Below are 24,513 nucleotides of genomic sequence, written 5' to 3' on the forward strand. Positions count from 1 at the left end.
TGCAAAAATGTTGGCTGCTACTGAAAGATTTTTTTTTTTCCTGAATATTTGTCAGTCCCTGTAGGTCAATCTGAAAATACCAAAAAAGAAAACCTTAATAGTGAACCAAGTCCAGCCAATGCAAGGCAAATTATTAGTTTAGAGTTAAGACTCATTGTTAAGCCAGCAGCGTACATTGGACCCATCAAAAAATGTATGCGACTTCTACTCTTATCACACAGAAAGAGGAGACTTGCTGAAATTGTTAGGAACACCCATTGGAGATAAGCCGCCCCTGTATTTATTTATTTAAAACATTTGTTAGCGCAAACCCTACACACAAAGCGAGGTTCATACAGATGGTCATCCCATGTAAACCAAAAATATATAAAATATCACAGCAGACCATTAGAACAGTCGAAACAATCAAATGCATGACATAGTGGCCAATTTCTGATGTTAACAATTAGAGACAATAAAGATGCATGAAAAAAACCCCAGCTCCATAAAATAATGCTGTTCAAAACATAATCAGTAAATCTTAAATAACTATCACAAATGAGTAGTATAAACCTAGCAAAAATAAATAGCATATAATAAAAACTCAAAACTAAGAATATCTAACTGGCCCTCACAAGGCATTCTCAATAAATAAGGTTTAGAGGCACTCTGTGCTAAAGAAGCTGAAACCGTTGACCATGTGCAGAATATAACAACCAGTTCCTAAGCTGTTTCCGAAAGGGGAGATCCCCCTTCACAAACCATAATTTTCATTGCACCTTGTTCCAAAAAGAAGGCTTAATGCAGGAGAAAACTAAACTGTAAATGGAAGCATATCTAACCTACTCAAGCAAAGGAAGCTCCAGTAGACAGGCCTTCTGCGATTTGCAGGGGACAGGCAGGGATATGTGGGCACAGCCATCCTTGAAGATATAGGGCCAGTGACATTTTATAACCTTGAAGACCAAGTTGAGAATATTATATCACGCCTGATTCTGAAGGGAAGCCAATGGAAATCTTTTTTTAAATCTAATGTTCTGTGTTAACGAAAACCACACCCAAAAGGCAGGTAGTAGCATTCTGGATTATCTACAGATATCTTAAGACTCTAAAGGAAGTCCTGTATATAAGGCAGTGCATCAGTCCAGTCGAGATGTTAGGGTGGCATGTATCGGGCACCACATGTTTACTGCTGAACCAAGGAGTAAGGTTTTTAATCAGGTGCAGATGATGGAATGCACTAGTGGAAACCTTTTGTAATATGAGAACAGCGTGAAAGACTGGCTTTCAAATAAACTCCCAAGTTTATAATCTGTCTTATGTGGGAGAGGGATTCTGTTCTTGCACAATGAAGTCAAGTCCCAAAGACATAGAATTCCGTCACCAGGACCTCAAGTCTTTTCAGGTTAAGCCTTAACCTAGACCATGCCCAACTCCTCCAAATTGTTGCAACATAGGAATTTAACTCTCCCAATGTTTTGTACACCTTACGTCATTGGTATACTGATGGAGCCCAAACTGCCTGATAATATTCCCCAGGAGTCTCAGAAAAATATTAAATAAAATTGGTGAAAGCACCCCTGGGAACTTCTCAGGGAAGAGGAGGCAGAACAAACATTTCTCAACACCTGTGAGTGAGCGACTAAGAAAGATGTAGTTGACTGTAATATTGACCCATGTGTCCTTAAATCTGACTGCTTTGATATTAAAAGTTGATGATAGATAAAATGAAAAGCTATTGAAAAGTCTAAAAGAATTAAATAAAATTAAAAAAAAAAAAGGAAGGAGTTGTGAATAAGTCTCTCTTGGCTGTTCTGCCACCCAGCTGTTCTGTCTTGTGTATTAGTGGCTTCAGGACTCCTGACCTTGATCATCTTTCTAGCTTTTTGATAGCTGCTTGTTTATCATTTGTATGCTGTAATTAGATACATAACAGCTACTCTGTAGGTGCAGTGGGTGCTTGAGCACCCCCAATATTGAGCAAACTCCTTCCATGTGTCCAAGGAAGGGTAATTTGCGTGGAGTTTAGCACCCCTAATAATTTTGAAAAGTAGGCCCTATGATTAGGCAGCTTATTATTTTGTGCTAGCAAGCTGTGCATTCTATAGAACGTGTTATTCCTCAAAGTATCCAGCATGGGTGCCTTGTGGACTTTGTTGAAAACTAGTGTGGGATGTGTGTTTGTTGTCTCGAGTTGGAGCTGTATTTCGCTAACACATTTCCTTTCTTTTTGTACATCCTGCAGGATATGGTGAATAAAGAAGTAAACTGCCCAAGATGAACAAAATTAAAGTGACATCAGAAAAATGGTACGTGAACAAGCAGGCTTGACTTGTAGATGATTCAAACATTTCTCAAGCAACTCTGGTCTGGATTTTCATTCTGTAATACTAGCTTTGATCTAGAATAGTCAGTTGCTGACGGGAGTTCGGTTCATTTTTGTTTTTTTGTGGAACTGTGAAGTGATTGCATTTACATTGCTATTTTGACTATCATTACTCTTTTCACATAGATCATAAGCCCTTTGAAGTTGAGTTCTATGAAATCCCTGTACATTTTTTTTTTTTTTTGTTCTTTCAGTGATTGCTGTTTTTTATGTCTTGCCCATCTTGTGCAACTCTGATCTCTCTACAGCTCCCCGCATGTATGCAGTATGTACAAATGATGTCATTAGATATCGAGCAGTAATTGGAATGGAGTTAAGCAGCCTAGTGACTTCTGAAGGGGATGCTTTTTATAAGTCTCTACTATTTAGTTTGTTTGCCATTTTGTATGAGCTAGATACTAACGTACATGCCATGCCAATAATAAAATTAGTATATGATATAAATAGCATTCAAGCATTGCAGACTGATTTAAGAAGTCTTTAATTCTGTTAGAGTTCTTGCTTACATAACTCGCTGTCTGCAATCTCTTAGTATATCCAGCAATTCCATTATCCATCTTCCCATAGATGTATATAGAATATGTAGTTATATAATCAATCTAAATGCAATTGAAATTATATAAATTTTATTAACAAAGAAATGTAGTATGAGTTTTTTTGTGCTGTATATGTGGTTTAATCCAACATACCACTGGTTTTATATTCAAACATTCTCCCTAACTCATTTTGCACTGACATGACATGATGAAGTGAGTATAACCCCTAATGGCCAGCCTCAAATGTATCTTTGCTGAAAGGTATCGCCTGTCCTTGTTGGGTGACCTTAATTCAAAGTGTCGCTCAGAGGAACAGATGTCTGTACATGTACTGCTAAAAACTGTTTAAACATGGTGAGGATAACTTTTAAACAGCTATGTATTGGTGGCATATATGCGGGTATATGGCTGCATGTAGATCAATGATAGTATTTTAGAACTCTTGCGTATCGTAAAATAGGCAATTCTTTACCCCGGTATGCTTATGTGCGAATACATGCAATACATTGAAAGCGCATACTTTTCCTGCATACTTTAAAAATATATGTGCGCATATTTTACACGGGACAATAAAGCAGGACTCATGTAAAACCTGATTTACGTGCGCAAGTCGGCATGTTTTAAAACATGCGCGTGTAATTGAAATTAATCAGTTTTACCAATTACTCCACCAGTTGGCCCGGTTCCTCTCTAGGTCGTGACCCTCCTCATTCTTTAGCCTGAGGTTCCCCAGTTCACCCAGAACCTCCCACCCAGCCACTACTACGCAATAAGCAAGCCAGATAATCAGTTCCGCAAGATAATTACCAGGTGTAAAATTATGCGAGCAAGGAGCCAAAGGTATGCTTGTGTCTTTAAAATAGCAACTGTTGGCCTCGCCCCGGAATGCCCTTAGTGGCTATTTTTTAATGTGCATATATGTGTGCTTGATAAACAGATGTCTATAAATGAGCAATTACGCAAGTAAGGCTACTTATGCGCATATATGCTAATTTTTATGTGCATAACTCTGAAAAATACCTCGTGTGTTTATTGAGCAGTTTCTAGCAGTACAGAGAATTAAGATAAGAAATAAAAAAAAAAAAAAAAAAAGTAAACTCTTAGAGTACAGTATCAGAAAGGCTCTTGTTCTACAGAGACTTAGCTGGGAATAGTTACTTATACAGAAATAATGTTCTTTGCTGTGTGTCGCCAGGTGAGATTACATTGAATGAAACATCTCAGCCAGCTGAAAGGATGTTCAAGAGGGCAGGCAATATAAAGTTAGACATGGAAGGTCCAGGAGTTAGAAAGGAAATAAATATTTCATATGTGATTGTTTAGGATGCATGCATGGGTGTAGTTTGGTGGGAGGGGTGGGGGGGGAGAGGGGAGGCAATGCTAGGACTGGGAGAGTCGAAACGTGCCCAGCTGCCCTGGCGTCATTCTTCTCTATTGCTAACAAGCAAAGCAGAGAAATAAAGTGCAGGGCTTGCAACTCCACAGGCTCTTCTGTAGCCCCGCCCTTTGCATGGGTTTCCGAGGTAACAGAACCCATGCAGAAGGAGAGTGTGCGCGATGGCTACAAAGCCTGTGCAGCTTGCAGGCCCTGCTTTGAATTTATCTGCTTTTCTGTTGCTGACGTAGCCTGAGGATTGAGGCCTCGCTGCCCTAAGGGCCCCCCCATCAGCCAAATGAGCAGAGAAGAGAGAAAGATGGGGCATAGATGGTGTCAGAGAATTCTAAGTAGGGAATGGAGAGAGAGGGCATGGGCTGCAGAGCATAGAGAGCGAGATATTGCAGAATTTGCAGGGGGGTGGAGATTGGGGGGGGGGCAAGAGAGAGAGTGAGAGATGTTGCAGGAAAGGGAACAGGGAACAGGGGGAGTATCTGTAGGAATTGGAGGGAAAAGTTCTCTCCCCCCACCTGCCAGTCTGAGCTTCTTGCCTCTTGCTCCCCTAAAATAAACACTCAAACTTGACATATAGGTAGTGTAAATTTTTTTTTTATTGTTGGTATTTTTATGATTCTCTTGTAATCCACCTAGAATGGTTCATATGCAGGAAATAGACATTTATTTATTTAAAATATTTTACTTTGTTCAAGAAAGCATAGAAATGAAACCAGGTCTGGTGATATTTCTTAAGGTTGTTTCTGTAGCTAGGATTTCCCATATTCTCTTGAACAAATCCATCATGTATGGAGGAAGAGATTTTTTTTTCCCCCCCCCAGGCACGTGCTGTAGAGTTTCTTGTGGCTCTTACGAGATGCGTTATATTTATTCTCTGACCAATTAAAAGGCGTGAGCTAAATCCAAAAATAAAATAAAGTTATTATAAATAAATAAATTGCTGTTATACAAGAAGGCACACCCAAATTTAGGTATAGACAACATAGGCAACTGCCTAGGGTGCCAAATGCCTGGTCTTGCTTGCTTTAGGACCGTGCACCAACATTGTTGCAAAGGGGGGGGTGCCAATGTGAAACCATCTTCCTCCCCCCAGCTCTCTGATCTCCTGGTGAGAACCCCCAACCTCTCTCCATGCTCTCCCACACTCTGGTCCTGTCTGTATGCACCAAAATCTTAAATCTGGCCCTGCAAGAAGTCCTAATAAGGAGCACTATTGGATCAAGGGGGGGGGGGGTGTAGTATTACTTATTTGCCTGATCACCTCGAAAACTTGCATCCAGTAGTTTGTTATATAAAAGGACAGGACCAGCAAGTTCTATGCTTTTGTGCTTCTCCTTTCCTGAGATCCAGTGCCTCACCTTCATGGCAATGTTATGACCTGAACTGCGAGGTTGGCTCGATGCCACTGATTTTGGTTTTAAAATGAAAAGATGAGGATTTTTCCCACCCCTACCATCCCCAGAACATTTTATAAGTGCAGTAATGTATTTGAGGGTCTGCTTTAAAAAAAATTCTTACATGATTTTCATTTGAGGTAGTTTCTGAACTTTGGCCTCCCAATGTATTTCGGTTGTACATCAGAGTTCTTAACTGCACCTTACTGAGTGTGGAGCTCCCTTTTTTATATTTACAGTATTTTCAATGAAAACGACCTTTGAGGAGCCAAAAACGAGTTCTATACTGCAGGTCCTATTGGTTAAAGTACATCAGGACTTTAACCAATAGGCCCTGAGAGATCCATAATAGAAATGTTCTTACTCGTTATAGGAGTCTTCTGCCAATCAGGAACCAGAAAATGCTTCACTAGATTTAACAATTTGTCTAATAAGAGAAGTTCCACAAGTATATACAGCTGGACAATGATGCAGCCAGAAATAAAATGAAAGGTTATAATTGCATTGCATTTATGGTTTTTTTTTTTTTTTTTAATTTAATGCCTTTTCCAAGGTGTCTTACAAAGAACACAAATATGTATGGTGCTTAAAACCTTAGATTAATTAAAATTAATGTAATAAGACCTCCAGAATGGTATAGAGAGGAAAGAGAGACTAATTCAGTTACTAGAAAAACATTAAAACAATATAATCCAGATAGTTGTGGCAAGGTATTCCCTGCTTTTGGAGCTGCATATAAAAAATACTAGCAATTTGATGTGTTTAGGTGCATAAAAAGGAAGACATTAAGAGATCTTCAGCACTATTAAAGAGGTAAAAGGGTGCAAATGCCAAAGAGCATAAAAAGAGCACCCCAAAAAAATGAAAATCCCCCTGATGAATATAGCTATGAAGTGTTCAAAACCTGGAGGAAGACTTCAAATGCCCAAACACAGGTACACCCACTGTAGTCTTAGGCTACCATAATCAATATTCAGAAAAACCTCCAAGTATTGTATTTAAATGTAGCCAAAATGCTCTCAACTTGGGGAAAAAAAAAATAAAAACAAAAAGCGAATTAATCAAACTTCACTTAAAGGCAAAGTGAATGCCCGAGAAAATTGTAGCAATTTTGACATGGCCAACATTTTGTCCATAGGGCTGTATCAGAGAGAGAGAGAGAGGGGTCGATTTTAAAAGCAATGAGCGGCCGTCCATGTGCTTGCGGTTCCCGGCGTGTGCACATGGATGAACCGATTTAATAACATGCGTGTGCTGGCGCGCGCATGTAATAAAATCTTATGGCCATGTGCACATGCGCTCCGGATTTTTAAATCTGCGCGGCTGGGGGGGAGGTTTGGAATTATCACTAAATATGCACGGCAATGCAATCGGACCTTCCCCAGTTCCCTCCCAGTCTGCTCCAGTTAAGGAGCGGATTTGGAGGGAACTTCCTACCTGCCTACCTAACCTTACTCCCTCTTCCCCTCTCCCTAAATAAAGCTAACTAACCCCAAATCCTTTATTTCAATACTTGCTGCTCCTCTGGAGCAGAAGTAGTCTGCGTGTGCTGGCGGCCGGCCGGCGTGCCCTTCCCCAGGACAGTGTTGAATGGCGCTGACCCTGCCCCCCCAATCAGCCCCTTTGAAGAGGCGCGGCACTTGTGCGCATACCAGGGTTTAAGTAAACCCTGCCATTTGTGCGTGTGGGCCTTTGAAAATTTACTTGATAATGTCTAAGGGGCTCTAATTCCACCTTTCACACAGAGTGTATGTTTATATTAAACCGTACATTTTAACCTGCTAAGCTGCCTATAAGCAAAACTTATCTTGAAATCTGAAGCCTCTCTTTTTTATGTTAAGAGATCTTCCTTACCTGATTGGAATATGACAGTGAATCATAGTCAAAAAGATGCAAGAATGCAGAATAATGAAAAGCATGATTAAATTTCAAACAAAAAAAGAATGGGAAGCCAATAAAGATGATGAAGCAAGAGAGCAGGAGGAAAAAGAAAGGTAAATTTAAAAATAACCTCTCTAGCGTGCCCCATCACTTTAAGATTCTAGATGCCATAAATAACTGCTTCCTGGAGCAGCTGGTCACCAGAAGTGAGAGGGGCTGCTATGTTAGATCTAGTCCTCAGTGGAACACAAGACCTGGTACAAGGGTTTCTGTGGTGGGGCCGCTAAGCAATAGCTATCAAAATGAAATCAAGGAGGATATTAAGTAAAACTGCTATGGTAGCATGTAGCTGTAAAAAGGGAGACGTATCATAGAATGAGGAAGTTAGAAAAAAACCCCCGAAAAGGAGCAGTTGAAAGGGATAAAACTTTGCATGAGGAGTGATCGTTTGTTTTTAAAATACTATTTTGGAAGCTCAGATAAGGATGGTAACTTTAAAACCGGTGCACACGTGCACATGTTAGAAAATAGCCTGGCCGCACTCACCTATGAGCCAAATTTTAAATGGGGGCATGCAAGTGTGCACAAATACCGCTTCTACCATGTAAACTGAGGGATTTTAAAAGGGGGGCGCACCAATGCCACTTCCAGTTTTTTACCAGTTCGTCCCCAGTTCTGACAGTTGAGAGAGGTCCTCCAACCCCACCCCCCCTTTAGTTTAATAGCCTTCATTCCCCCCAGTTATCCCCGACACGTAAAACTTACACGGTATCCATACCTGAAATAACATTGGCAGCAGGGGGGCCTCGGCGCATGCTGCATTGCATAAGTATTTATATGCACATCTCAGCTTCACACCTTGCTCCTTTTTTTGAAAGCTTCTGAGATGTGCACACTGTGACATTTTACGCTTGTATCCAGGTGGCTTTTAAAATCCGCTCGGCATCCCCTAATTAATGTGTGCGTTGGTCTTTTAAAATTCACCTTTTAATGCATTCCTTGCATTAAAAAAAAAAAAGTCAAAGGAAGACCAAATGACTGCCAACTTGGTTTAATGGTGAAGTAAGAGTCAATTAAAGCTAAAAGAGCAGAGGTCCAAAAAAAGGAAAGGAGTCCCAAATGAAGAAGATAAGCAAGAGCATAAGCACTGGCAAATTAGATGTAAAACAGTATTTAGATAGGCCAAAATAGCTTTTTGAGAAAAAGCTGACTTGTGAGGCAAAAACTAACAATGACAAATTTTCAAGTACATTCAAAGCAAAAAGCCTGTGAGGGAATCAGTTGGGCCACTAGATGACCAAGGGGCAAAAGAGGTGCTTCGGGAGGACAAGAAAATAGCAGCAGAGAAACTGAATGAAGTTTTTGCCTTAGTCTTTACAGAGGAGGATGTGGGAAAATAACCACACCTGAAACTTGTTTTTAATGATGGAGATTCTGAGCAACTAAAACAAATATCTGTGATAATGGAGGATGTAATACATCAGATTGACAAACTAAAGAGTAACAAATCACCAGAGCCTGATGGCTTCCATGCCAGAGTTCTAAGAACATAAGAACATGCCATACTGGGTCAGACCAAGGGTCCATCAAGCTCAGCATCCTGTTTCCAACCATGGCCAATCCAAGATCCAAAAATTAAGTCTATCCCATGTTACTGTTGCTAGTAATAGCAGTGGCTATTTCTAAGTCAACTTAATTTAATGGCAGGTAATGGATTTCTCCTCCAAGAACACATCGCTAATTTGTTACTAGTAATCTGTAAGCTATCATTTTTAAAACAGTCAATGTTCCTGAAGACTGATTTTTAAAAAGGGCTCTATGGGTCATTCATGAAACTATAGAGTCATGAGCTTGACATTTGGTGCTGGGCAAAATGATAAAGCCATTCTTAAAAATAAAAATAAAATCGCTATACATATAGATGGACATGGCTTAATGGAGAAGAGTCAACATGGTTTTAGCAAAGGGCAGTCTTGTCTTACCAATCTTTTTTTGAATTTTTTTAAAGGTGTAAATAAACATGTAGATAAAGATGAGTCAGTTGATCTAGTGCATTTGTATTTTCAGAAGGCATTTGAGAACGTATCCCATTGGAGACTCCTCAGGAAATTACAAAACCATGGGATAGGAGGCAGTGTTTTGTTGTGGATTGGTAACTGGTTAAGGGCCTCATTTTCCAATATCGCAGTGGTAACGCATGAGGGGGCGTGTCCCATGCAAATAAGGCATTTTTCGTGCAGCGGGGAAACATCGCGTGACGCGATGTTTTCGCCATTTGCGGAAATGGATTCGCAAATCGCGAAAACATCGTGCACCGCGATAACACAACCAATGAATCTTCGCAGTACACAAAAGTGTCCAAACAGCCTATTTCCACTCTTAGGTGCTGCAAGCAACATGTGATATGAAACTGAGCAATTGTGTGAGAGAGAGAGAGAGACTTGCTATAGTGCCTATGCCCTAGACAAGTATTTGTATCCCTATGGGAGGGCCACCTAGTAACTCGAGGTGGGGATTAGGTATGAGCGTAGGGGGTTGGGGGCCACTTTCACATTCAACATGAGACGTACAGAAAGAACAGTGGTCTCTAGTGAAGATTTGCTGGCCGTCGGAGTGAGGAAACTCACTCCAAGAAGAGATTTGGGCAACATTCTTTCAACCTAGCTTGTTGTTGCCCAGGTAGAGTGTCCATCAAGCTAGGTTGAGGGAATGTTGCCCAAATCTCTGCATGTGGTATGTTTTCACAGACAGTAGGTACAGGGTCATGATTAAGTGCACTGAGCTCAGAAGATGGAAAGGGACACTCTCTCTCCCCCTCAGGAATGCTTTAGAATATTTCTTACAATATTTATTTTTGGCTGCACGCTGTGACGGCTTTAGGTTTATGCCACCCCTAGGAGCTGCTTGTGCTGTCGCAGCATCTCGTCGTCATCCCTCAGAAGGTTGGACAACAGGGAGCAGAAGGTGAAAGGCACCGCCCCACAGTTTCCTGCAGCATGATCTTAATCTGAAGTCATCTCGTTGTGATAATTTATTATTGCCAAGTTTTTAGACTTTGTTTTGTAATCTAATTTCTATTTTAATTTTGTAAACCGTTATGATTGTAAATCTGACTGTATATAAACGTTTTTAAATAAAATTTGTGGCAAGAATTAGAAGATTTTGAAGCACATTGGCAAACATTTTCTTCTTTTATATTACATTATAAAGTAGTTTTTCAGCCTTGTTTGTGACTGTATAGTTTTGTTTTATTTTTATTGGGTGCGGGAAAAGGGACCTCAAGTATTAGTGCAGTGGGAGATCTTGGAAATGGGGAGAGGAGAGGGACAGCTGGGCTTGCAGAGAGGAGGGTGAGGGGAGGAAAGGGATAGAGGACTGGGATGGTGAGGATGGCAGAAGGGGAAGATCAAGGAAGAGGGGGAGGATCAGGAATTTTGAATAAGAAAAGAGGTTTTGGGATCTAGAAAGGGGTTACGGAGTGTCTGGGGATTGGGGAAGAGTTTTTCCAAGAACTGGGAAGAAGGGAGATGTAGGAAGAAGTGGAGGTTTCAGGATGTGGGGGAGAGAATCCAAGATCGGGGGAGGGTGGTTCTGAATTGCTGTTGGGATGGGAAAAGGAAGGAATCCTACTTTTTGCTCCAGGCCTGCTCTCGCAGGCCCCCTCTAACCTTCCACCCATTCTAGCAAACACACACACACTTGGCAACAGTCCTTTCTTTCTCACACAGACAAATCCTGCCCTACCTGTTTCCCCTCTTTCTTATATAGATGTGCCCCCCAACTGGCCATTTCTTATTCTTCAGCCCTTTTTCTTACCCTTAATAATCCCTCTCAGTCCTTCCTTTTCTCCCCAGAATGAAGCTCTGTTTGCTCCAGGCTCACCCCTCCCCTTCTGTCTCTGAATAACAGGAGGGGAGGGGCTGGATTAGGGAGAAGAGTGGCTCTTCTTTGCTTTGCTGTATCTGCTTCAGCCTCACCCCATCCTATCCTGTTTCCTGCAACCTATTTGAGAAGGAAGGGGCTGGAGCTGCTTAATAAGATTCAGCATAGCTGGAAGGCAGCAAATGTTTGATCCTGTCTGCCACCCCAAGACACAGGCCTAGTGCATCTATTGGCAAGCCAGGCTTGGCTACACTGCTGTTTGATGTGTTTATCACTTTGCAGATAACTGCTATTTCCCCAGACCTTGCAGTCCAAATATAAGCCGGAAGAAGCTAAGATCCATATTTACTAAACATTTCCCCCTGCTAAAGATACAAAATGGGAGAAAACCTATAGTAAAAGGCACTTAAATGACCTCCCAAAAGTGTTGTAGTCAGCGGTGCATAGGGAAATGCAACCAGCTTCTCTACATTCTCAGGTTCTATGCTATAATCTCTATCTACAGTGTCGGTCCAGCAAATGTTATTGTCTTCATAGTGTGGCAAAACTATATTTTTATTTCCAGATTGGAAAGGAAAGAGCTTGCTGGCTGCAGAGATGGTGGGCTGCGCACCTCACCTTATTTATTATTTTTTATCTTGGGCAACTTTTTATGTTTTATTAACCTTGTAGTTTTTTTTTTTTTAGTTTGTGGTACATTGGTCTGTCTTGTTCTGTTTTTCCTTTTTCCACCTTCCAGCTATCATCTCTGCATGATGGTCCCTTCATTCCCAGAGCCTTTGCTTTGTGGATGCCGTCAGTAGAAAAAGTCTCAGCTGTCATGTGTAGCTTTGAAGGGAAGAAGGGGATTTCCCTTTATAATTCATGTTTACCTCTCTGAAACATTGTTCAAGTACTACTTCGACTTGTGACTAAGAGTGCCCTTCAGGATTGCCTCTGAACTGCTTTTAAAAAGTAATTATTTATCTTTCTGTCTTGTGGCTGATCATAAGGCAGGTATCCTCTGGGCTGCATTTCATTTACATTTTTAGTTTCTTGTGCTTTTATTTTGTGCTTTTGAGCTATGGATCGGAGTGCTGAAATTACAAGCAACGAAACAAAATTGTTTTAGAATACAGAGGAGAGGGATCTGCTGTTCTCAGATAAGATTCTATCTAGGTCATTGAAGCTGACCTGGAGCTCAAAACAGAAAAAAAAAAATGAAAGCGGAAACTAAATAAATTAATGACCTAGATATTCACTTCACAATCTGCTGTATGACAAAAGGAACATTTCTCTGCTGGCTTAATGATCACTATTAATCCAGCCAAGGGTTGTCACTGTAGGAGCACACACTCATTGGTGGCCCCTCTACTGCTCAAAGTCACTGTTGGCCCTAGATTTAGGCGCTGTGATGAGAAGCTAAGTTTCTTTTCCATATGTTGCTGCCAATGAATGAGATCTGCTCTGAACCTAACATATTGATCTGTGGGCATCCCTAGTACAATCTCTTAATTCTTTCAGGCTTTTTGATCATGCTAGAGTTGTACTACATTCATAAACCTTCCTACTGGTGCTATTGTTTTTTGGATAGCAGATAAAAAAATATCTTTAAAACACAGTACAGGGTAGGTTGCCTGCAGGTAATGCTTTGATACTTGGAGCTGTTATTTTTATCAGGCTGCCAAACTGTATTAGAAGATACGGTAGAAGTTCAGAATTTGTATATTCCAGAGGCTGGACCTTGAAAAGCAGGTTGCTACACAGCTATATGTGATTATAATCTAAGATCTTGCAACTATGACCATTGCCATGCTTCAAAGCTTCTACTATCAGCATCCATTCAATAGAATGGTATTAATAGTAAAGAGAGAAAATAATTACATTTATTCACAACCTGTATCACTATTTTGGCTCCTAAGGGGAAAAGAGAGGCCTTTTTCTGGAACCCTGGATGTTCAGAGGATTCTGTCAAAGATGCTTTTCGTTATTCAGAGTGACACAATCAGTGTTATAAGTACTGTGTACGTCATTTGCCACAGCCTGGTATACTGTTAAAAAGTTGAAAAATGTTAAATGTTTGATCTTCATGTGTAGCTGAGTGTGCATAAGAAACACAGTACATTTGGCCTGCTTTGATTATTTTCTTTAATAAACAAGTTTAAACAAATAACTTTTCACTGTGTAAGGTGGTTGATGGATGATAAGACATAAGAACATGCCAAACTGGGTCAGACCAAGGGTCCATCAAGCCCAGCATCCTGTTTCCAACAGTGGCCAATCCAGGCCATACCCTGGCAAGTACCCAAAAACTAAGTCTATTCCATGTTACCATTGCTAGTAATAGCAGTGGCTATTTTCTAAGTCAACTTAATTAATTTTAAACACAGCTACGGAAAATGCCCCATACCAAGCGAAAGGGGAAAATCCGGGGAGCAATGACCAGCTCTCCGGTGTTGGACCCTTCCCAGCCGTGCATAGAGGGCTTCCTGACAGGAGTTACCGGTATGCCAGAGGGGCTGGTCGCTAGGGGGATGCCGGTCGAGCAAACGCATTCCCCCCTGACCCTAGACGTCACCTTGAGCCCTGGCGAGCCGATCCAGCCGGCGCCTCCAGCACAGAGCGATGTGTCCCCGCCTGAACCGGTTCGAAGTGTTTTATATCCGGAGTCTTCGAGGGTGGAGCAGGAGAGCCCCGGGACGGGTGAGCATGGAGCAGCCATCCCGAGAGGAGGAGGAACTCGCGGGTTGCTGGAGATGAGACCTGGAGGAGAAGTTCTGACCCAAACGGGTAATATTATCCCAGGAAACATACAGCGTGCAGCAACACCAGGAGAACAGGGTGAGACCCGACAGGAACCCATAGAGGTTAATGTTAGTCTTGGGCAACCTGAGGACATAACGCTGGGGAAGGTATGGAATGCCTTAAAAGCCATTGATATGGCGTTGAAATCGATTGCGCAATCAATAACTGAAGTTAAAAACCAAACTAGGGAGAATAATAATATGGTTGGAACCTTCGAGGTGAAAGTACAAGGCAATGAGGAACATTAAAAAAAAAAATGGAGTCTTTTCAGCAAAACTTTGTAAAGTCAGAAATGATTATGGAAAAAGGAATAGAGAAACTTGAGAATAACCTAAGGATGTTGAATCTATGAGTGATAAACTTTCCTGTGGTCAGGATGATTTCACCTGTTCAACTGTTTAAAACATATATGAAAGAAATACTGAAGATACAGAGGCGGCTTTACCGGTGTGTACTAGAGCATACTACCTTCCACAGACGGGTCGTCAGGTTGAGGGAGAGAATATACCTTCTATGGACATATCTGAAATATTAGAATTATCGATAGAAATGGAAATAAAGGAAAGGAAAGCCATGCTAATATCTTTTGCATTTATCTGATCGAAATTATGTATTAAAAATGTTTCTGAGAAATAGACAAGCCCTATTTTATGGGGCAAAGCTTTGGATATATCCCGATGTTACTAAAATAACGCAGCAACGCAGGAAGAAATTCCTTGCTATGAAAGAAAGGGTTACCAGTATGGGAGCACGATTGGTCTTAAAATTCCCCTGCAAAGGTTGTGTTAGATATCAGGGAAATAATTGCGTGTTTTTCGATCCTAAGTAATTGAAGGATTTCTTGCTGGGTCATACTAATGAAACTCCTCAAGTGTGATTGACTTAATAAGAAATAGAGTAACTCTCCTATCTAATTTAAGTATATGGAAATTGTCTATTTGCTCTATTTTCTCTTGCCTCTAAAATTCCTATATTAAGGTACATATTTACTAGATTTTTTTTCACTTTAGAGATGTTATATATGAGCTTTTTGTTGTATATGTACCAAATTTCTTTTGAAATATTCCATGTAATAAATGTGAAAATTTGAAAATTAAAAAAAAAACAAAAAACCCACAGCTACACTAACTGCACTAATCATATCCTCTGGCAACAAATTCCAGAGTTTAATTGTGCGTTGAGTGAAAAAGAACTTTCTCCGATTAGTTTTAAATGTGCCACATGCTAACTTCAAGGAGTGCCTCCTAGTCTTTCTATTATCTGAAAGAGTAAATAACCGATTCACATTTACTTGTTCTAGACCTCTCATGATTTTAAAGACCTCTATCATATCTCCCCTCAGCCATCTCTTCTCCAAGCTGAAAAGTCCTAACCTGTTTAGTCTTTCCGCATAGGGGAGCTGTTCTATTCCCTTTATCATTTTGGTCGCCCTTCTCTGTACCTTCTCCATCGCAACTATATCTTTTTTAAGATGCGGCGACCAGAATTGTACACAGTATTCAAGGTGCGGTCTCACCATGGAGCAATACAGAGGAATTATGACATTTTCCGTTTTATTCACCATTCCCTTTCTAATAATTCCCAACATTCTGTTTGCTTTTTTGACTGCCGCAGCACACTGAACCGATGATTTCAATGTGTTATCCATTATGATGCCTAGATCTCTTTCTTGGGTGGTGGCTCCTAATATGGAACCTAACATTGTGTAACTATAGCATGGGTTATTTTTCTCTGTATGTATCACCTTGCACTTATGCACATTAAATTTCATCTGCCATTTCGATGCCCAATTTTCCAGTCTCAGAAGGCCTTCCTGCAATTTATCACAAACTGCTTGTGATTTAACTACTCTGAACAATTTTGTATCATCTGCAAATTTGATTACCTCACTCGTCGTATTTCTTTCCAGATCATTTATAAATATATTGAAAAGTAAGGGTCCTAATACAGATCCCTGAGGCACTCCACTGCCCACTCCCTTCCACTGAGAAAATTGTCTATTTAGTCCTATTCTCTGTTTCCTGTCTTTTAGCCAGTTTGTAATCCATGAAAGGACATCGCCACCTATCCCATGACTTTTTACTTTTCCTTGAAGCCTCTCATGAGGAACTTTTGTCAAACACTTTCTAAAAAATCCAAATATACTATATCTACCGGTTCACCTTTGTGAGGCAAGACTTGCCTTGGGTAAAGCCTTGCTGACTTTGTTCCATCAAACCATGTCTTTCTATATGTTCTGTGATTTTGATATTTAGAGCACTTTCCACTATTTTTCCTGGCACTGAAGTCAGGTTAACTGGTCTGTAGTTTCCCGGATCGCCCCTGGAGCCCTTTTTAAATATTGGGGTCACATTAGCCACCCTCCAGTCTTCAGGTACAATGGATGATTTTAATGATAGGTTACAAATTTGTACTAATAGTTTCTGCTTTGTTGTATTAATCCAGTGAGCAACTGGGTAGACACAAATATCAACCTGTCTTTCCTGTTTAATGCTAAAGTCATGATAAATATTTAAAGAACTCCCCCCCCGGCTTTGTCAGTTTTGCTATTATGGATATAAATGGACTGAGGTGATGCTCTGTGTGTGTGTATCTATCTATCTAATTTTTGCTTGGCAGTTTCTTCCTCTTTAGGCTTACTGTTATCATGGAACCTGTCCAATTAAGGCAACAGTGCCATGTGTTTTTCATTTGTGGCTACCTAGAGTTTCCACTTTTTTTTTTTTTATTCTCTTTCTCATTGTCTTCGTAACAGAGTTATCACAGATGGAGTACTTGGTAGGGGGGCAATTTAACTGTGGTTCCTTTTGGGAACCAGTTATGTATGCATGTCGGCTCCCTCCCTACATTTTTCTCTGTAGCCTCTCCAGCTCTTGCTGGCTCAAGGTGCAATTGATGGCCTAGTGACGCTGCCACTAGGCCATCAGGCTGTCCCATTTCTTACGTTAAAAAAAATAAATAAAATAACTTCATTCTATTCTCCAAGGGAATAAAATAAGTAATCCAGAGATTCAATTTACTGCTAAGAATAAATCTGGAGCGATCCAATAAAGAAAAAAACTTAAAGAAATACTTATTGCTATCCGCATAATTCAAACTTCCCCCCCCTTCAATCTTATCACATCATTATACATGTGTATCCAAATACACCCTAAGCTGAAGTTATAGAAAGTAAGTTGTTAATCTTTAATTTGGAATAATAATTGCTGTGTAACTTATTCTATGTGTGTTCCTGTGTGTAAAAACAATTGAAATGCAATAAAAATAAAATAAAAAAATAATGGCTATAGTCCTCTGTTCTTAAATTTTTCCCCTTCCATGATCCTTTTTATTTTTTAGCGCATGTACCAGTGTGATGCTTGCTTGGCGATCCGATGAGGATGTGCACAGCACTGCCACAGTTTGTCTGGATTAATTATAATGGTAGCATCTAAATGAAAAGAGCATCCAACAGCTTTAGGTTTTTATATCCTCAAAAATGGAATAAAAAATGAGGAATAAATGATTTATTTTGATGACCTGGATTTCTACAGAGAGGAAAAAAAAACTTCAAGCTACAGGTGTTTTATCTTTTTACTGGACTGATCTCATTGGTTGTGAATCTCTCTCCAGTGTTGACTTCCTTCAACAAGTCTTTTTTTTTTTTTTTTTTGTTTAACTGCTACTGAATTATCCGAAAAGCTTTTCTAGTTATCAGGAAAACTGGCAGCAAACTATTTGGCAAATGGTTTATGAATCCTAATGTTCCCAATACACTGCTGCTGGAATAAGGAATGGATGCTTGGCAGGGTAATGGCCACTCTTTAATCATTACTGGCATTGTTTTTATTTAATTATTGATAAACATATGATATGCAGCCTTTTCCTAAAGCTAGATTACATAAAATAGAAGATCATTAAGCCCTCAAGAAAGCATATACAGGTACAACATATAAATATGGGGCAGATTGCAAGTAACCCAGATGTTTAAAAAAGGGCTCCAGAAGCGATCTGGTACATTTTTGTGAAGGGGTTAATAAACGTGTAAAAAGGTAAGCTGGTAGATCGGTGTATTTGGGTTTTCAGAAGGCGTTTGACAAAGACCTGCATGAGAGACTTTTAAGAAAATTAAAATGTAATGGGATAAGAGGCAATGTACTTTTTGTGGATTGCAAGCCGGTTAAAAGACAGGAAATGGAGAGTAGGATTAAATGGTCAGTTTTCTCAGTGGAGAGAGGTAAACAGTGGAGTGCCTCAGGGATCTGTACTTGGACCAGTGCTTTTTAAATATATTTATAAATGATCTGGAAAGGGTAACAACAAGTGAGGTGATCAGATTTGCAAATGACACAAAATTATTCAGAGTAGTAGTGGATAGTGATAAATTGCAGGAGAACCTTGTGAGACTGGAAGACTAGGTGTCCAAATGGCAGATGAAATTTATTGTGGACAAGTGCAAGGTGATGCATATAGGGAAAAATAACCCATCCTTAGTTACATGATTCTAGGTTTCATGTTAGGAGTGGACAGTACATTGAACCATGGCTCAGTGTGCTGCAGCAGTTTAAAAAAAAAAAAAAAAAAAGCAAACAGATTATTAGGAAGGGAATGGTGAATAAACTTGAGAATGTCATAATGCTTCATTATTGCTTCATGGTGAGACCACACGTTGAATACTGTGTTCAGTTTGGGTTGCCGCATCTCAAAAAAGATCGATGCATTGTAGAAAGGCGATCAAAATGGTAAAGGGGATGGAAAGGCTCCCCTATGAGGAAAAGCTAAAGAGGTTAGGGTTGTTCAGCTTGGAGAAGACACGGCTGAGGGGGGATATAATGGAGGTCTATAAAATCATGAAAATACTAGAACAAGTTAATATAAATCGGTTGTTTACTTTTTCAGATAATACAAGGGTCTAGGGGACATGCCAAGAAGTTAGCATATTTAAAACAAATAGAAGAAAAATCTTTTTAACTCAACGCATAATTAAACTCTGGAATTCATTGCCAGATGATGTAGTTAAGGCAGTTAGCTTATCTGGGTTTAAAAAAGGTTTGGATAAGTTTCTGGAGAAGTCTATAAAATGCTAATAGTCAAGTTGACTTAGACAATAACCACTGCTTATTACCATCAATAGGAGCATGAATCTGTTTTAATGCTGGGTACTTGTCAGGCACTTGTATCCTGGATTGGCCACTGTTGGAAACAGGATGCTGGGCTTGATGGACCCTCAGTTTCTCCCACAATGGCAACTTCTTACGTTCTTATGGTATAAAAGATGCATAAAAATAAGTATGAGTGTGGTACATTGGATAGCAATAAAACTGTAGGTAGAGTGTAGAAAATGCAGATATATAGTTAAGTAAATTTAAGCATTGGAAGTGTGAGAGAGATTAAGAAATAGTTGCATAGAAATGACCCAGAAGTGGGTGGGATTTGTCAGAGTTTGGGGTAGGTTGGTAGTAGGGGATGACTTTTGCTGTGGTGTCTAGGAGAAGGCTTGGCTAAACAACCAAGCTGTGACTTTTTTTTTCTTTTCTGGAATGAGCAGTAACAAGTTTTCAAGTACAACATTACAGGTAACTTGTTCCATATTTTAGAAGTAGGGCAGCTGAATGGGTAAAGTCTCATGCATGTTCGCCTAGCTGAAGCCAGTGAAGGGGAGGATAAAAGGGCCTGCTAGGAGGCTTGAAGTTCCCTCATGGGAGTGTAGGAGATCAGATGTTGGGAAAGATATTCAGGGGCCAGTTGATTCATGCTTTTGGAGACTAAACAAAGTGCATTAAATTTTATCCTGCTCTTAACTGGGAGCCAGTAGAGCTGATGTAAAATTGGCATTGCATGGTCTGTGAATTTAGCTTCTATCAACATTTTAGCTCTGCAACAGTTGGAGGTATTTGAGATTGTGTTGTGGAATGTTTTGGAAAAGGGGGTTACAGTAGTAAAGGCAGTTGGCGATCAATTAGTGTATGAAAGTAGCTTGGTCGTGTTTCTTGAAGTAGTTGCTTTGTTGATGTATCTGATGAAGATTGCATAAAGGAGGTCTTTACTGCACCTGAGATGTGGAGTTCCATTACAAGATGGTGGTTGAATTATATACCACAGACTGTGTACAAAGTCTTAAGGTTATTACAGTTGATATAGGACATCTTTGTTGGCTTATTCAGAGAAGTTTGGACTTGGAGAGGTTTAACCTGAATTTAAGTCATAGTGATACTGATGTGAGACAGTCATTGAGATGAATGACAGTCATGGTTTGGTCTGTCAATATTTTGATGCAGAATTGGATGTCATCATCCAAATAGGTGATATTCGATGTTGAAAGATTGAATGAGGTCACAGATTAGGTGGATGTAAATGTGAAGAGGATCAAGGAAAGCACCACAACCTGAGGGACTCCACAGATGAGAAGATCCCTAGGTATGGATGATATGCTGGCCTATGAGACAGCCTGGTTGGTCAGGAATCCTTAGAACCATTTGAGGGGTAATTCCTTGATCTGTGTCTACAAATGTTGTGGCAGGAGCACTTGGTCAATGGTGCCAAATGCAGTGGAAAGGTCTAGGACTAGGAGGAAATCTCTACCTTGATTAAGGCTAGCAAGATGGATTTTGCTCCGTGGCTTTTCCTGAAGCCAGATTAAATGTGGAGAATGCTGGCCTCCTGTATGATGTCTAAGAGTTGAACATATACCACTTTTTTCCATTAATTTTGGATAGGAAGGAAAAGCTGGAGATTAGGTGACTGTGATTGACTATTCTGGGGTTTGGATCTAGGTTTCTTATAGATGGGTTTGATTGCTGTCTTAAGTGATACAGGTAGGAAACCTTCTGTTAACATGGCATGGATTATGGGGCTAGCTAGGTGTCTAGGTCTTGTCTCAATTTGCAGATTAATTTGGGAAATATGATGGGAGATCTAAGGGGCAAGGGGACTGATCCTCTGAAGGATCTTCTGTACCTCTTGTGGGGAGATTGTCTTGAACTCAGACAGTGGGATATAGTCTGGGGGGTTTGAATTGGTTTGACTAAGGTTTTACTCAGTGTAAAATCCTGGGTAGGTCTATTGATGCTATGTTCTGGTTTTTTTTTCTGCTTTGGAGGAGTTTTAAAAAATTGACATTTATAAAAGCTATAGTTTTGATCAGCAGATAGTGGTGTATATGGGGGGGTCAGACCTGACAATTTTTTGCTATTGACTTTTGGGGTGAATTTTTAAAAACATTACAGGGTACATTTTATAAAAAAGCGCGAGCGCGTACTTTTGTTCGCGTACCAGGCGCAACAAAAGTACGCCGGGGTCGGCACGTGCAAGGGGGTGTACATTTGTGCACCTTGCGCGTGCCGAGCCCTGTGCGCGCTGCCCGTTCTCTTTCCTTCCACCTCCCCCCACCTTCCAATCCATTCCCCTACTTAACCCACCCCCCCTACCTTTATTCCCAAAGTTACGCCTGCTTGAGGCAGATGTAACTCGCGCGCACGGGCCGGCTGAGGGCGCGCTAGGTTCCGGTCCGGGGGCTGGTCCGGAGGCTGCGGCCATGCCCCCGGAAGACGCGCCGCCGCGACACGCCCCCCCCTAGGAAAGCCCCGGGACTTACGCGCAAAATAGGCTCGGTGCACGCAGGGGGGTTTGGGGTAGGTTTTCGGGGGTTACGCGCGTAACCCTTTGAAAATCTACCCTTACATGCGTAAAAATGTAGCCTCTACACCTGTATTCTGTATTTTATAAAAGTCCAAAAAAGGCATGCATTTTCACTTTTGTGCTCACATGTAATAATGGGGCGGTCTAGGGATGTTCCGGAATAGGGCCAACACACATGTAAGTTGCTATTTTTAAAGACACATGCATATATTTGCAACTAACTCCCATATTTTTAACCTAATTATCTGTCGTAAGTGGTATTAAGCATGTTTGCTTTGTACTACTGACTGGGTGGGAAGTCTGGATGAAATGGGGGGAGTTCAGGCTGGAGAACCAGGAAGATCTTGATGACCTGGAAGAGTACTGGGTGAATTGGTGGACTAATTGGGTAAACTGGTAAATTTAAACTTTGATATTTAGAACACTTTCCACTATTTTTCCTGGCACTGAAGTCAGGTTAACTGGTCTGTAGTTTCCCAGATCGCCCCTGGAGCCCTTTTTAAATATTGGGGCTACATTAGCCACCCTCCAGTCTTCAGGTACAATGGATGATTTTAATGATAGGTTACAAATTTGTACTAATAGTTTCTGCTTTGTTGTATTAATCCAGTGAGCAACTAGATAGACACAAATATCAAAATTGACCAAAATATGCAAGTAAGTCCTACTTATGCACATATATTTTACGTGCACAAGTTCTAAAATATGTAGGAAAAGTAGGCTCATTCAGTGCATTGATATATATATATATATATATATATATACACATTCAAGTGTTCAGTGATTATATACTGTAACTGCATAACCATAATGTGAAAACTGTTATTAAATTACATAAAACATACATATACCTGTGCTACACAAAATTTATTAATGAAATACCATAAGTACTGTAGACTGAATTTAAAACTACTATTAAATTTGTAAAAAATCTTATATAGTTTTTTCACTGTATTACTATTCATCTAAAATAAATTAACAATATCAAAAGAGCCAGAGTAGCCAAATCTTGCACATCCTATATCATAAATAGTAGTAACATATAGAAATAGTACACAGTTATGCTAAAACAGTTCATATACAATACCCTGTATCATTTTTTGCTGATGAAACAAGCCAGCAGAACATCCAATGAGATTAGCAGTCTTTGTTATAAGTAAACAATATTCCAAAAGGCTTAGATGGAATGAGAGATGAAGAACTGTGATGAAATCATTAACATAAGACTTGGTGTCTTTCGCTGAATGATATAACTTCAGCATAAAAAATCATTTGAGAGTTCTTATATATTCCTTAAGTATCTGTTCAGTGACTGTCTACTTTGTACTCCCTCTAACTTCACTTGTCCTTTAGCCAGAGAGTCTTCAATATGATAGCACACTAGGGATTTCTTACATCTTCTCCCAATAACCGTTCATAAACTATATAACTCCTTTGCAAACCATTTACCCTCTCGACAAAGGCACCTCTGTTTTGCCACTTTAGTGGCATCCTCAGGAGAGGTTAGATCTGCTTCATATTCCCCAAACCTCCAATATAAAAAAAAACCAACTAATAATATCCCCAAATGTATTGTAAACGCTATGTAAACTTAAAGATCATTCTACCTACCACCGAAACTCCAAGCGAAGACATGCAAAGGGGCAAATTTGAAGATTTACTGCTTGTCTTCTTGTTTAAGACTATGTATCAGTATGCCCGTTTTGAAAACCTGAAATGCATAATCATTGAAAATACACTACTTATAGGCTGTGTACCTACTCAAAATTATCCATATCTATTCTTAAAAAAGTGTATTTATTTTACTGGATAAATTAAAGTGAAATAAAAAGACCAATCCGTGCAGAACTTACCGAACTCTCTTGCTCATACTGCTTCTTTTTTCGGTGTACTGGAATCGAGGCTCGCAGCCGCACAGTCCCATGATTTTAAAATACAACAGCTGATAGCTGCCATTTTGTGCCCCCCCCCCCCCCCCTTGGGGAGGAGAAAATTATCCAATGACATCAGTGACCAGTTGTGGACAAGAACTGATCCAGCCATAGGTTGACTTTAATAGCATCACCTGTGGAAGCAAGCTGTTATAAAAATGCTTCTCATTCTATATTCAGATTTCGACCCTCCGGGAGCCATGGTGTGCCATGTATAAATAAAAAAAACAAAACAAAAAACTGTTCCCTCCATCAGAGTTGCGATATGATGTCCCCCCGCCTCTTGAATTACCCAATTGTTGGATAATAAAAAAAAAAAAAGTAGGTCTTCCCCGGTATGTTTTGTTTCTAACCAGTGTTTAACCAACGAAGAGTCCACTTTGCTTGTCCTAATACAACTCTTATGTTGGATGATCCTCATCTTGATAGGCAGCAGAGATATATAGGGATAAGCGTATTCACATGCGGATTATAAAATACTTGTATAGATGTGCTCAAGGTCATATACACGTGCATATGCTGCCACGTACATTTGTTTGAAAGTTATCCTCTTAAGTCACCTGTAAAACAATGAATATGGGCCTGGCTAGTGCTATGTTAAATCAATAAAATACAATTTATCAACATTATATTTTATTATAAACAAATATACGTGTACAACATATATAGAAAGTTCAAAAATCGATACAAAATTGCATTACAAAAATAATTATATGGTTGGTCAAAAAAAAAA

General features: G+C 40.0%; 1 protein-coding gene across 3 annotated transcripts in view; it reads left to right on the forward strand.

Annotated features, from left to right (window-relative positions):
- AGTPBP1 (ATP/GTP binding protein 1) overlaps positions 1-24,513 on the forward strand; it is a 567,598-nt gene that overhangs the window by 38,882 nt on the left and 504,203 nt on the right. For 2 of the 3 annotated variants that reach the window (XM_029617286.1, XM_029617267.1), the window contains exons 2-3: positions 2,225-2,288; positions 7,527-7,679. In XM_029617286.1, the coding sequence (XP_029473146.1) occupies positions 7,576-7,679 (104 nt within the window). In that variant the 5' untranslated portion in view covers positions 2,225-2,288; positions 7,527-7,575. The remainder of the gene's footprint in view (positions 1-2,224; positions 2,289-7,526; positions 7,680-24,513) is intronic. The other variant, XM_029617279.1, reaches the window with a different exon arrangement.

The sequence above is a fragment of the Rhinatrema bivittatum genome, chromosome 1 (genome assembly GCF_901001135.1).
Source record: "Rhinatrema bivittatum chromosome 1, aRhiBiv1.1, whole genome shotgun sequence".
NCBI classification, from domain to species: domain Eukaryota; kingdom Metazoa; phylum Chordata; class Amphibia; order Gymnophiona; family Rhinatrematidae; genus Rhinatrema; species Rhinatrema bivittatum.